Source organism: Rattus norvegicus, chromosome 8 (assembly GCF_036323735.1).
Source record: "Rattus norvegicus strain BN/NHsdMcwi chromosome 8, GRCr8, whole genome shotgun sequence".
Taxonomy (NCBI): domain Eukaryota; kingdom Metazoa; phylum Chordata; class Mammalia; order Rodentia; family Muridae; genus Rattus; species Rattus norvegicus.
Window position 1 is genome coordinate 132,058,703 of NC_086026.1, and position 14,744 is coordinate 132,073,446.

At 38.6% G+C, this 14,744-nt stretch overlaps 1 protein-coding gene across 3 annotated transcripts in view; it reads left to right on the top strand.

Moving 5' to 3' along the window:
• Sacm1l (SAC1 like phosphatidylinositide phosphatase) overlaps positions 1-14,744 on the top strand; it is a 56,393-nt gene that overhangs the window by 5,238 nt on the left and 36,411 nt on the right. For 2 of the 3 annotated variants that reach the window (NM_001357497.1, NM_053798.3), the window contains exons 2-4: positions 5,890-5,987; positions 9,569-9,643; positions 11,287-11,414. In NM_001357497.1, coding sequence (NP_001344426.1) covers positions 5,890-5,987; positions 9,569-9,643; positions 11,287-11,414 — 301 coding nt within the window. Of the gene's footprint in view, positions 1-5,889; positions 5,988-9,568; positions 9,644-11,286; positions 11,415-14,744 lie in introns of those variants that run through there. The other variant, XM_063264777.1, reaches the window with a different exon arrangement.

The following is a 14,744-nucleotide window of genomic DNA, read 5'->3' on the forward strand; positions in this document are numbered from 1 at the left end:
TAGCAAGAGTGTAATCTCCATCTGCTGTCCTTTAAAAGCTCATCCTATGCTGCATTGTTAGAGCTAGAGGCCCTTTATTTTTCCTATACTCATAGTTTTATAAATGTCTGTTGTAAAAATATAAAAATAATATAAGTGTGGTTGTATTTTACCTCACTAGGTCTGCACCGCGGTGCCCCAAAATATCTGCTAGATATCTTGGCGGAAACACATTCCAACTCCTCGGCGGCCCAGAGTCTCCTGCTGCCACACACTTTCCTACACTCAAACCATCACATAAAAGAACACACAATTGATAAGATATAATTGCCCACTTAAACATACAAAGCTCGGTACCATCCATCCTTTAGGAACATTAATAACAACCTGTAAAATACACAGAGCAGAATCTTAACATCACCTGTCATGGCTTCTCACCCTCTCCTCTGTCCTGTCTCCTTTCTCCCCTAGTCTCCTCTTCCTTCAAACTTCTCTCCCGCCCATCCTTCCTTCTCTTTCAGTGACAGGCCTCTTTCTATCCTGTACCTGCCCTTCACCTGTACTTTACAAATTCAATGGGGAGGTTCTGGTGAAGTCACCCAATTCCTGAGTACATGACTAGGTAGCTGTCCTTGGGACAGTGAAATTAGCATCAAAATACAGATAACTTTAGGACAAACCACAACAAATATCAGAATTTTTAAAAATATTTATTTATTTTTATTTTGTGTGTATTGGTATTTTGCCCGAATACATGTCTGTGTGAAGTATCAGAGTCCCTGGAACTGGAGTTAAAGTTGAAAGCTGCCATGTGGATGCTGGGAATTGAACCTGGATCCTTTGAAAGAGCAACCAGTGCTCTTTTTTTTTTTTTTTTTCCATTTTCTTTTTTTTTCCGGAGCTGAGGACCAAACCCAGGGCCTTGCGCTTGCTGGGCAAGCGCTCTACCACTGAGCTAAATCCCCAACCCCACAGCCAGTGCTCTTAACTGCTGAACCGTCTCTCCAGCCCCAATTTCAGAATTTTTAAGCAGTTAATTTCTTAACATTTATTGATTGTGTGAATGCATATGCGTGCCATGATGAACATATAGAGGCCAGAGGACAACTCATAAGAGGTGGTTCTCTCCTTTCACCTTGTATATCCCAGAATTGGACCATCAGGTTTGGTGACAGGTGCTTTAACAGCTGAGCCATCTCACTGGCCAAACAATGTTTTAATTGTCTAGAATAGTGGTTCTCAACCAGTGAGTCATGAGCCCCTTGGGTGTTGTATATTAGATATTTACATTACAGTTCATAACAGTAGCAAAATTAATTATGAAGTGGCAACAAAATAATTTTGTGGTTGGGGACACCACAACATGAGGAACTGTATTAAAGGGTTGCAGCATTAGTAAGGTTCTGGCCTAGAACATTTGTCTTTAATAAATCAGAGCATTGTTTTATGTAACCTTGATATTTTAGATGGTTTTACTCCTAAGAAATCACTGTGGTTTCTTACTTTGAATTGTAAAATAGTCTGATTTTAAGAATGTTTTTTTGAAATATGTAGGTTTGTATTGGTAAAAGTTCTATCCAGATAAGTTGGAATACAGTATTTGGGGCCTTTCAATATTAAGCTTACTGTTAATGAAAATAAAACAGATTTTTTTTAACTCTAGGATTAAAGTGTAAAGTGTAGACTTTTTCCTTTAGAAATACCATTATTGGAGTGATTATATAAGCAATCATTTAAACACCACTGGGGTTTAAATGATTAAATTAAAGCTTAGCTATGCAGCCTGTTCCTGTTCTCATGTCTTAGCTACATGTTCAGATAAAGGACTGACATTTGAGGTTAGCCTCTTAGCTACACATGAGTGCTGTGGCACAGGTGTAACTAACTACACCCAAGATTTTACGAGGTATAGTAAGGATAGATGCTCCTCTAGCTGTAGGAGGATCACAAATTCAAGAGCATCTTGGCCTGTGCAGCATATTATCTCAAAGCAAAAGTACCATTCCTATGTGTCAGCTTTTATTACCCACAAAAATGCTCGTGTGACTCTTACTGTTCTGTGAGGTAGATGTGAGCATTGTCACCCCCAGGTTTAATTAAGAACACCAGATGTCTTTTCCTTGTGCCTAACAGCTTTTAAATGTTTCATTTAATCCTTAAAGAAGATTGGTATCCTGTATCACCAATTTCACCAACCTACCATTATTTTCTTCACAGTATTTTCCCCTGTCTAAAATTATTGAATTACTTCCCTGTGTAGTGTTTGTTTCCCACTAGAAAGCAAGTTCTGTGATCCAGAGACTTTTCAGATAAGCCCAAAACTGAGTAGACATTTATAACCGAGCCAGCACGGTGAAGCTAGTAACTAGCATAGTCATGATAAGAACATCTGTGTTTTCTGTTGTTGTTGCTGCTGTCGCTCGCCTTTTCAGGATGACTACTTCTAAAGTGATGTTCTTCGACATTGTTGAAGTGTTTTGATTAAATGCTATCTTAGTTTATTGCTGTGATGAAACACTATAACCAAAAGCAGTTTGGGGAGGGATGGATTTATTTCATTCACAGTTCCATATATAGCAATTCATCTTTAAAAGCAGTGAGGGCAGGAACTCAAGCAGGATAGGCACTTGGAGGCAAGAGGTGATGCAGAGGCCATGGAGTGCTGCTTACTGGCTGTGTTAAATCATTAGGACCAAAAACCAAGTTGGGGAGGAAAGGGTTTATTTGGCTTACTTCCAGATCATAATCCATCATTGGAGAAAGTCAGGACAGGAACTCAAACAGGGATGGAACCAGGAGGCAGGAGCTGATGCAGAGACCATCGAGAGTGCTGCTTACTGGTTTGCTCCCCGTGGCTTGCTCTGCCTGCTCCCATAGTAGGCGGGGTTCCTCCCCCATCAATCACTAATTAATAAAATGCCTTACAGCCAGACCTTTTGGAGGCTTTTTTAAAATTGAAGTTCCCTCCTTTAAGAGAACTCTAAATTATGTCAAGTTGAATAAAACTAGCCAGCACAGATGCCATTGATCAGTTTTTATAGCTTTGATTTCCCATATAAATAAAGCCTGTAAGCCTGCTTTGATTGACTGACTGTGGATGGTTGCTTTGCCAGTGCTGGGCTGGAATAAATAATTAATTGTTGGCTTTCTTCATACTAATGCAGCATAGGTAATGAACCATATCTTCTCACTGTTCTTGTTTAAAAGTCAGGTGAGAAGAGCATCTTTGTTAATTGATGTGAACCTTAATGTCATAGGACACTCAGAGAGAGAGGCAAGATGTTCAGTGATAGCATTGGCCACACATGAAAGCATTTCACATGGCTTTTGCAAGTTCTAAGTTTGCTTGTGCCTTAGAGAGTGCAGTAAGATGTTTGTTCCACAGCACATGTCTTTAAAAGCTTCAAAGACTTGTGGCATGGATGGACTCTCAATGATGAGGTTTTTCAAAATGCCATCATTGTAGAGAGAACACTTTTTTCAAAAACTTTATAAAGAAGTCTATTTTTCAGGTTTACTCAAAATTTCTTTTGTGTTATATATTTTATTACCTGTCTTCGAGTCCTTATGCTGGTGTAATGCTTAGCACATAATTTTTAAATGAACACTACTCAGGAAATCTTACCCTGGAATATAGTTATATACACATAAAATACTTTGTGCAGATGGGGCTAAAGTTGAGGGAGGTGAGCAGGATCTGACTGTGGCCTAAACTGGGTTTGAATGCAATGATGTTGTTGCCTCAGCCTCCATGTGTTAGAATCTCAGGCGTCTGCCACCTTGCCCTGGCCCTGGAAAACTGTTGTTTGAAGTGACTTGGTCCTAGATAAAGTTAACTATTTGTGTTGGTCAGTTTTATGTCAAATTGGCACAAGCTAGAGTGACTTGGAGAGAGGGGATTTCAATTAAGAAAATGCTTTCCTGGGTTTGACCTGTCATCAAGTCTGTAGTGCATTTTCTTAATTAGTAATTGATGTGGGAAAGCCCATCCATTGTATGTGATGCCCAGATTCTGGGCTGGTGGTCCTGAATGCTATAAGAATCTAGACTGGCCAGGCTAGGAGGGAAGACTCTTTCATCAGAGCAATAGAAACTGAAACTCGGACACTTTCCTATGATGAAATGGTCAGGAAGTCCTTTTTTTTTTTTTTTTTTTTTTTTTTTTTTTTGCTTCAGGACTTACTTTTTCTTTTTATTATGTTTCTTTTTATTGTAAATATTTATTGGATATTGATTTAGGTCACATGGCACATATTTAAGATATACAGTTTGGTAAACATGGAGATTTTTATGCTATCATCCCTGCTGGTATTACGAGGCAGAACACCTCCTCTACCCCACAGATTTTTCTTGTGCACACAATCTCCCATTTTTCTCCCTCTTCAGCACAAGTTAAACACACATATTCTGGTTTGGTGGGACATGACCAGGGTACTCTGGGTAGTTACTCAGTAGATAGGAGTACATTCACTGAATGTTTGTGCAAGATTGATTGTTGTGGGGTTTCTTCTCCTCCTTAGATCATTTAGTTCCTAAATAAAAGACACAGAACCTTTATTCTTATAATAGGCCTTAAAGCACTAGAGCTGGGCAGATAACAGTTCTCTGTGCTATTATGTCTACTTCCCTTTCAGTAACCCTGAGATATCCCTTGCCATGCTCTACTCCAGCAGGCTGGCCCTCATGGCCATGTGCTCACGGTCCACCTATCCTATGGCACCTTCTTTCTTCTCTTCTCCCTCTTCGTTGTCTCTGCCTCAGACCTCAAACCTGGAAACTGAACTATTTTGCCTAGCCACAGGCTGTGGACATCTTTATTCAACCAATAGTTTTAAATTAAGGATCAAGGTTTGCACAACAAAAGCTGGCCTATATGAGAATTCACTCATTCTTAAGGCAACTAGACCTTGGGGATACAGAATTTAGCATTATAATTAGCAACAGATCAAACCTCAACAATTGTTTATGACACCTTCATTACTAATACAACTCTGAAGCCAAAAAACCAGCTCAAATACTTGTCAACCAAGGGATGAAGAAATGATGATGTGTGTGTTTAATGAAATGTATCTGGCAATAAAAGGAAGTGAACTACTGAATATTGTAATTTGAAACAGATTTGCCTTCTTTGTTGTATAATATTTTAATTTTTTAACATTCTCCTTAAAATGAAGGAATATATTCTATTGATCTCCTCTAATATTAACTGATAAATGAATGTTAGCTATATTTGAGTAGTTAGTGATTGGCTGTTTCTCAGAAAACTCAGTCAGAACAGTAACTATAAAAATTCTGCTATAGGACACATTTCTGTAACAACAGATAACATTCTAGGTAAGTAGGAAATGATGTCAGTGATAGCAGTGTGGATTTGTGTAAGATTTTTCAGACAAAATGAAGCAGAATCATGGGAGTGAGAAAACTAAGTGGGACGAGAAGGGTAAGGCCTGAGATTGTTATCACACACACAGCTTTGAAGTCTGGTAAATCAGCAGTAAAGACTGGTGGGGGTTTTTGGGCGCATGTGTGTCTGGGGAGGACACTTGAACTCTGCCTGCAGTGGCAGCAACCTCACTTCTCCAGGTAAGGTTTGCTTCATCCGCACTGTTTGTCACCTTTTTACCTCCTGTTTGCTAATCCTTCATATTTCTTGAACTAGTCCGTAACTACGCTGAGCTGTTTGGCAGGGCCTTGCACAGACAAGGCAAGTACTAGTCTGTTGAACTGTCTCCCTAACACTTTATATAACATCGTGTGGACAGTGTAATAAGCACTGGGTAATTCACAGGAGAATGAAGTTAGTGGTGCCACCTATTTAGAAGTAGGAAATTATGCAACACTAAAGTCCTGTTATAATAATTTTTTAAGTCTTGATTTTATTTGACTTATTTATGCCTACCATTTTTTTAGGCATATTACACCTGAAAAGTTTTATGTGGAAGCTTGTGATGATGGAGCAGATGATGTACTCATCATTGACCGCGTGTCTACAGAGGTCACCCTTGCAGGTATGTCTAGCTACTTTCAGAGCATTCCAGAAAGACTTAGTACTGAGATCCCAGTGATCAAACGTCAGTGGTGCGTCATTATGAGGCTCTTTGAGTGTCTTATTAGAAAGCTTAATTCTTGCTGCCTCCATTTGTTTTAGGGGGAGGTGTTTTTTGAGAAAGGGTTCGCTGTGTCATCCAGGCTGTCCTAGAATTCATTGTGTAGCTCGGGCTGACCCAGAGCTCTGGATCCTCTTGCATCTGCCTCCCAAGTGCCGAGACTATAGGTGTGTGTCACCGTGTCTAGGCCAGATTATTCCTGTTTCTTTATCTGTATTGTGATAGGTTTGATTTCAGAATCTAAACTCATTCTAGAGCTGACATTTGAATGAGTGTGAAGATGTTTTTGCTTAAGTGTCATGAGCTTTCACAACTGCTTTTGGTCTTGTTTTGAAAAGTTTCATAACTATGAGGGTATTTTTAACATGAAAAATAAAATGAAATTCATTGGCTACAACTTCTGAGTATTGCAAGCGATGCTGACTTTTTAATCTAGTTTTATTTTTTGCTTCCATTGGGTGTGAAAAATATTTTCCCCAGTTGTGTTTATGGAACAATCTGAGTTTTGAAGAAATTAATGTTAATTTTGATGATAATATGCCAGGTAATAGCATATTAGAATCTCTTTTTTCATTTATTAAACACCAAGAAATAGCATATTAGAATTTTATATTTCATTGGTTTAGTACCAGGATATTCACAACGCACATTAGAATGTTATATTTTATTGATTTAACATTTCCAGTTCACTTCTAGACAGTTACATGTTTCTTTTTTTTTAAAGATTTATATTATTTGTATGAGTACACTGTAGCTGTCTTCAGACACACCAGAAGAGGGCATCAGCTCTCATTACAGATGCTTGTGAGCCACCATAAAGTTGCTGAGAATTGTAGAGGAAGAGTAGTCAGTGCTCTTAACTGCTGAGCCACCTCTCCAACCCTATGTTTTTTATTTATTTTTAAGAAAATCTTTGAAGGTGAACTTTTCTTTCTTTGTTGTTGTTATTGTTGTTTGAAACAGTTTTTCTGTATAGACCTGGCTATTTTGTAACTTGCTCTATAGACCAGGCTGGCCTTGAACTCACAAAGATCCTCCTCTTCCTCCCAAGTGCTAGGATTAAAGGAGCGTACCAGTACATCCTGACTGAAGGTCCACTCTTAATCCTAGCACTTATGAGACAAGGCAGGCAGATCTCTGTGCATTCAAGATCATCCTGGTCTACCTATCAAGTTCTAGACCAGCCAGCATTATCTATTGAAACCTGTTCTGAATAATGGCATGGGGACCTTTATTAATAAGCTTCTAGCACTAATTATTTGCACTAGTAATTGAGCAGATTCTGAGCCATTCTAACCGAATAATGTTGGCCTGGTTACTTACCAGGCATGTGGCCCATTACCTTTCATCTTAGTCCTGGCCTGGCACCTCCTCCTTCACCCATGTCCTAATGATGACACCCAGGGTCCCATCTCGACATTTGAGACACTTTCACTTCTCTGGGCATGGAAGTCCTGCCTTATTCTCTCCTGCCCAGCTATTGGCTGTTCAGCTCTTTATTTAACCAATCAGAAGGTATTGGAGACCATTGTTTACAAAAAGCTAAGACAGGAGATGCTTAACAATACCAAAATCTGGCCTGTAATCAGATCTCTGCCAGTTCAGAAACCAGCATTTGACTAGTACAAGCATAATCTTTACACAGTGTACAAAAACATCACTCCAACAGAGACCCTATCTCAAAATATTTGAATAGCTAGAGTATGCATTTAGTAGTAATGTTTCTATAGGTAAAGTAAAATATAAAAATATTTTCAGTAGATTAATAAGGTGTAAGAAAAATATAACTAAACTTACCATATGCACAGGTAACTGGTTATTTCTACAAGCATCTTAGTTTTTCTTTGATAAATGTCATTAGAGTTCTGTTTTAGGTTGATAATTAACATATTCTGTCTCTTGCTTGATAGTTTCTCTTCGAGGTAGCAGATTAATTTTAACTATTATTAGTATACTTGCAGAGATAGGCTATACCACTCAGCATCATTGCGCCTTTACTCACTAGTTAGCGACAGGAACTGCTGCTTTGTAAGTGTTTTAGTAAGGTGTATTCTCAGTTATTTTTGGACTAGCAATGATTTTACTTGTAGGTAGAGATTACAGCTCCATTTTAGTGGACTGAAGTGTTATGATCAAGGCAGATTTGATGTAAGGTGATAGTACCAACAGTCCTTGATGGAGTGAAATAACTTTGATACAAAGTGATAGTGAGGGGCTAACTCACTGGCTGTTTCTCATCCAGATTCTCTTTACTAATAGGAATGCAGACTGTGGCCATAGGAAGTAGATTATTTTTTCTTCCATGAAAAAGTAACATATATCCCGAGAATTTCTACAGTTTTGTTACTTTGCTCTGGTCAATAAATCTTACCATTCTACCAGTAGTACATTTGAGTTTGCCAAATAATTCTGTATATTCAGAACCAAATATTCTCTTGGGCTGTTTATTGCTCAGGCTCTCTTTTTTTCCTTCTTTTTCTTCGTTTGTAGATACCATCTTGCCATGCATCCTAGTAGGCTATCCTTGAACTTGACATGTGACTCATCCTAGTTTTCAGACTGGGTAATTATAGAATTATTGTTAAGTCAGTTGAATAATTGAGGACAAGCATGAATGGATCTTGACCATTTTTAGTATTTTATATAGAATTAGTTAATTAGAATTAGAGAATTACTACTCTCACTGAATTTAAGGACCAAGATATTTGTGTTTACAGTAGTGAGATTCTAGGTGATAATAAGTTGAAAGAAAACTGGGGAAAAAAAGCTTAATAAAATAAAGTTTTTCAGCAACATAGCTTAGAACACCTTGTGTTAGAGAGTGACTGCTTTCTTTTACTGTCCCTCACAGTTCTGTTCTCATATGAGTGAGAGATGAATAGTGGTATTTGAATTTGAATCAACCAAAACAAGCTTGTTTGATAAGGAATTCTTCCATCTGCCTTTGGGGCATTGTTTTTTAAACAAAATTACTACAAAATATGTTCTGTGAAACTTACTGGCTGAAAGTTTAACAATTCTGAAATGCATTCTCTAAGATACAATTATATTGAAAAAAGATCAAGGTTAGTATATTGCCCTGTTGCCTGCCTGTGAACACTGCTGCTAGACACGGAGGAGGAAGCCCTTGCTTCCTTTCTTCACTTGACTCTCCAGACGTGGATGGGCCGCTCTACTTCTATGTGAAGGTGGACTCTTGTCTCAAATCCTTACTTCTACTTACTGTTAAAGGGATTGATAGTGCTCAGAGTCTGGCAACATTAGAAATTACCCACAACTTCCCTGATGAGGAAACTCAAGTATGTTGTTTTTATACCATCTTCTTTTAATATCACATAAACTTCTTTATGTTCTGCAAAAATGGGGGTCTGATATTAATGAAAAAAATGCTAGTTTTGCTTTTAGAATAAATTGTTTAAATTGATTTATTTGACTTTAGATTTCTATTTTGTTGTTGAACTTTTCTATTCTTTTTTTTTAAGTCAAAAAAGATGTTCCCCCTTCTGCTGTTACAAGACCAATATATGGGATAATGGGCACAATCCATCTGGTGGCAGGTAAGAGGAAATAAGCCATGATGAGCAAAGAAAGTAATTAAATGAATAACATTAGATAATGAAAAAGTGTTCCTGTCATTCTTTAGCTAAATCTCCAGGTTAAGTATTTGTCATTAGTTTCTAGAAAATAATATTCTCTAAACAGTTAAATTTATCATCCTGAAGTATTCTTTTTAAAAGAAAGGTTTCACATTCGATTTTATTCTACAGTTGAAAGTTCATAAATTTTCATAAATTTTGAGAACATTTAATGTTTGTTTGTTTGTTCATTTGTTTGAGACAGGGTTTCTCTGTGTAGTCCTGGCTATCCTGGAAGTTGCTATATAGATTATGCTGATCTGGAATTCGCAGAGATCCTACCTCTGCCTCCCAAGTGCTTGGAGTAAAAGCATACACCACCATGGCTGGCCCATCTAAAATTTTTAATGCATTGATTTGTGAGAGTATGCTAACCCCTCAGCCTTATACTGACGGGACAGCATATGTTATACTGTAGTATTTGGTATGCATTATTAAGAAGGTATTGTTTGACACGTGGTCTTAATCTATAACTGTAGCTGGGTTTGAACTCACTCTATTTTCAAGGCTGGCCTCCAACTCACTATCCTGCCTCTGCCTCCCACATGCTGGGATTATAGGCATGTGCAACAAGGTGCATTTCCATTTGAATTTCATTTTATTGAACTTTTAAAAAGTTTCTCTTTTTTTAATTTCAGTCACGATGTTAGGTGCTGTTACAAAAGATTTCAAATGTTCCTTTTTTTAGTTCACAGTCTAGCGATGGAGGTATACAAGTAATAAGATAATGTAGCAAAGTTTGACAGCTTCTAGGAAAGATTTATATATAGTAAATCTCTGGGCAGGGCGGTTGGAGGTAGAACATGGAACCCAAAGATTATTAAAATCAGTGTGAGAGCTGGGGTTATAGGTTGGTAGTGTTTGCCTGTCATGTGCAAGACCTCAGCTTCTGTTTTCTGTCTCACACAGGAAGGGTGAGGGAACCATGTTAATGATCAGGGTAAAGAGTGGCATATTGTGTTGGGCTGCTGTGATGCTGCTTTCTAACTACTGTTCTTTGTAGGTTCACAGGACCTAGGTAGGTATTCTGCCCCAGCACATTTGCCCACCACTTAGAGTAATGAGGACAAAGGAACGGTGTAGACGGGAGGGGATTGCCCTGCACTAGTCAGCTCTTGTGAATTCTAGTGTTTCAAGGTGCAGGCTGGGAAAACAGTGACGAGCAGAGTCCTCTGTGCCTTGAGAGTGACAGGAGAGGAAAAATATTTTCTCTCTACTCTCTACCAGCTACACTCAATTCTTTGGCTATCAAAAGGTTTGCTTTTATTTTGAGAAAAAGAATTGTCTTTTTAATAGGATTTCTTTTAGAAATGTATATTACTCTATTCATAACCTTTAAGAATGCTTTAAAAAATGGGGCCTTTTATTGGAGGAGCTCAATGCAGTCTTATTTTTCCAGGCTTTAAAGTTTACATACAAGGACTATTTGTTGTTTTTATGATTGCAGGACTCAAACTCAGGGTCTCACATGCTGAGCCTTAGGCTCTACCAGCTGACCTTAATCCCCAGCCCCATTCTGCATCTTTTTTTTTAAACATTTGGCCTTTTCTTTTTCTTTTATTCAGGCAATTATCTTGTTGTCATTACCAAAAAGATGAAAGTAGGTGAATTTTTTAATCATGTAATCTGGAAAGCCACAGATTTTGATGTTCTTTCTTATAAGAAGACAATGTTACACTTAACTGATATTCAGGTAAGACTTTAGTAGTTTCTAATTGCAAAGCTCAAAAATGCCATGCAGTAGGGGGTTGTAAAATGTAGATGGATTTCTTATAAGCCTAGTCATTAAACAACTTGTAAATGAAGTTGTTCTACTATGTTTCTACCTATCCACAAAAATATTCTCTTTAAGGGGCTGGAGAGATGACTCGGTGGTTAAGAGCACTGGGTGCTCTTCCAAAGGACTCTGGGTGATGATGCACATCTTTTTTTTTTTTTTTTTTTTTTTTTTTTTTTTGAGCTGGGGACCGAACCCAGGGCCTTGCGCTTCCTAGGCAAGCGCTCTACCGCTGAGCTAAATCCCCAACCCAGATGATGCACATCTTTAGTCCCAGCACTTGGAAGGCAGAGGCAGACAGATCTCTGAGTTGGAGGCCAGCCTGGTCTACAGAGTGTATTTGAGGACAGTCAGGGAAATACAGAGAAATCTGTCTTGAAAAACCAAAAATAGATAAAAATAAAAGAACTTAATACTCGGCCTTAGCTGAGTATTCACTATAGAAAAATAAAATATTAGATACTTTTAAAATTGTTTTTCATTTCTTTTTTTCTTCCAGAAGAGAGTTTTCTTCACTGTTAATCACATGGGAGACATACACACACACACACACACACACACATATGAATGAGAGTGTGTGTGTGTGTGTGTGTGTGTACAGAACATGTGCATATATTTTCACATATTCTTGTCTTTGCTCATTTCCTTTCTCCACAGATTCAGTTCCTTGATTTAGTTAACACTACACCCCTAACAACACAGTAAGTGTTAGTGACCATGGCATATGAATTGAAGAAGTAACTTCGCAAACATGAAAGTGCAAACAAACAAAAAGGATAACTCTGAAAGTGATTGAAATTGGACGTAGTGATGCAGCCATGGCGTAGCTTGACTAGGGGAACATGGCAGTCACCAGTCTAGAGACTGGGTACAAAGCCAGAGGTTTTGTTACCCAGTTACATCACAATGGAGTGGCTGTGACAGAAAGGAAGAGCAAATGATAACCACAACACACTTTCTGTTAAAGAAACTGCTAAATTATTATATGTATGGCATTTAGAGTGCAAAAGATAAAATGCCAAAAACTGCTTTAGACTTAGAAAAGTTGGTAACATTACCAATGTCAGAGTAGATATTCTCAATCATAAATTATATGACAAGGAGCAGTAGGCAGGCACTGCTCTGGTTTCTTGATACATTTTTTTGAAGTAATTTTTATGTTTCTGATAGTTTGAGTTATAATCTGAACCCAGCAGTACCTACTACTGGTGTAATGGTACACCCTTGTAATTCCAGCACTCAGAAACTAAGACAGGAGGAGCCAGAGTTCAGGCCCAGCTGAGCTGTATAATGGGGCTCTATGTCAGAGATGGAAATATATTTGCTCATTAAACACAATTGCTAACATTACTTTCACTATTCATTTATAACTTGTAATTGTTGGGGTTCAGGGATTACCACACAGACCATTGCTGATTTCAGTTAAGCAAAAATAGTTTATTGAACGCATGCCCCAAGGCTGATTGATCAGGTCCACAACAAAGGACTTGTGAACCTAATTGTGTTGCTAGTATGTTCTTAGGGCAGGCTTTTTATAGGAAAAACTAAGTTCAGAAGTTCAGAAGACAAGGGTGGAGGCAGTACAACATTTTGGCTAACTAAACAAAATATCAGCTGACATTTAGGCGATTTGGTCCTAAATGAGGTAAGAGGGATAGTGGATGGGTGGTGAACAGGGGAGTTTCATAGCATTGAGATAACACAGCATAAGTGTTGCTGTAAATTTATTTAAATGCTGTCTTTTATCCCACACTAGGTCCGGCACCATAGTGCTCATCATCCTACACATAAGTAATACAGTCATAGTATTGTGACCTTTCAGTGTCAGCTATGCATAGTTACTTCTGGGAAGCAGTCTGAGAACCTGAACTTACTTTCACCTTGTGAGCAAAATGGAGACTGAATACAAAATGGCTACAGTTATGTTAAAAGGAGAAGGCCTCATTGGCAATAAGAACATCCTTTTTCCTTTTGGTTTTTGAGGCTGTGTTTCTTTGTGTACCCCTGGATGTCTTGGAAATCACTCTGTAGACCAGGCTGGCCTCCAACTCAATGATCTGCCTGCTTTTGCCTTCTGAGTTCTGGAATTAAAGGTGTGTGCATCATCACCACCAGCTGGTTCATGTTTGTCGTTGCGGTTTTGCCTGCATGTATGTATGTGCACTGCATATGTGCCTGCTGCCTACAGAAGTCAGAAAAAGGCACTGAGTCCCTTGAAAATGGAGTCATGGATGATTGTGAGCTGTGGGTGCTGAGAACTGAACCCTAGTCGTCTAGAAGAGCGGCCACTGCTCTTAACTACTGAGCCATCTCTTCATTCCCAAGAACATTTTTAATATTTTCATAAAGGTTATAAAACAATCAATTTTTCAGTGGCTTATGTAAAATAATTTGTTATTAATGTTAATATAACATCATGTGGTGGTGCATGCCTTTAATCCCAGCACTTGGGAGGCAGAGGCGGGAGAAGCTCTGAGTTTGAGGCCATCTTGGTCTACAGAGTGAGTTCCAGGACAGCCAGGGCTACCCAGAGAAACCCTGTCTCAACCTCCCACCCCAAAATATACATATATATCATGGTAAATTTTTATACTGTTACAAAGTAAAGATTGATAATACTTATTTCCCAAAGGTATTTTTGCTTGAAATTTGTGAGATACTTTCACAAATTGTATTGCCCTATTCTACCTTTAAAGATTTATTTATTTATTATATATAAGTACACTGTATCTGTCTTCAGATACACCAGAAGAGGGCATCAGAACTCTTTACAGATGGTTGTGAGCCACCATGTGGTTGCTGGGAATTGAACTCGTGACCTCTGGAAGAGCAGTCAGGTGCTCTTAACCGCTGAGCCATCTCTCCAGCCCCCCTATTCTACCTTTAAATCTCTCTGAGTGAGTATGTGCTTGTGTGAGTGTATAAATCGGTAGGTATGTGTCATGGTTGTACATGAAGGGGTCAGAGGACAATGTTAGGTGTTGGTCCCCACCTTTGTTTGAGGCAGGTCTCTAGTTTGTCTCCATAATCACTGGTCCATGAGCTTTCAGGTATTTTCCTGTTTCCACATTCCATCATACTGTGGGAGCACTGAGATTATGGATGGCACTGCTGTGCCAGGGTTAGGTGGGTTAGGGATCTGAACTCAGGTCCTCATGCTTGTGTGGCAAGCATTATACCCACCCAGCAATAATCTACCGAGCCCCCTACTGAGGTTTTGAAATTTTCTAGAAGTGATGATTGGGG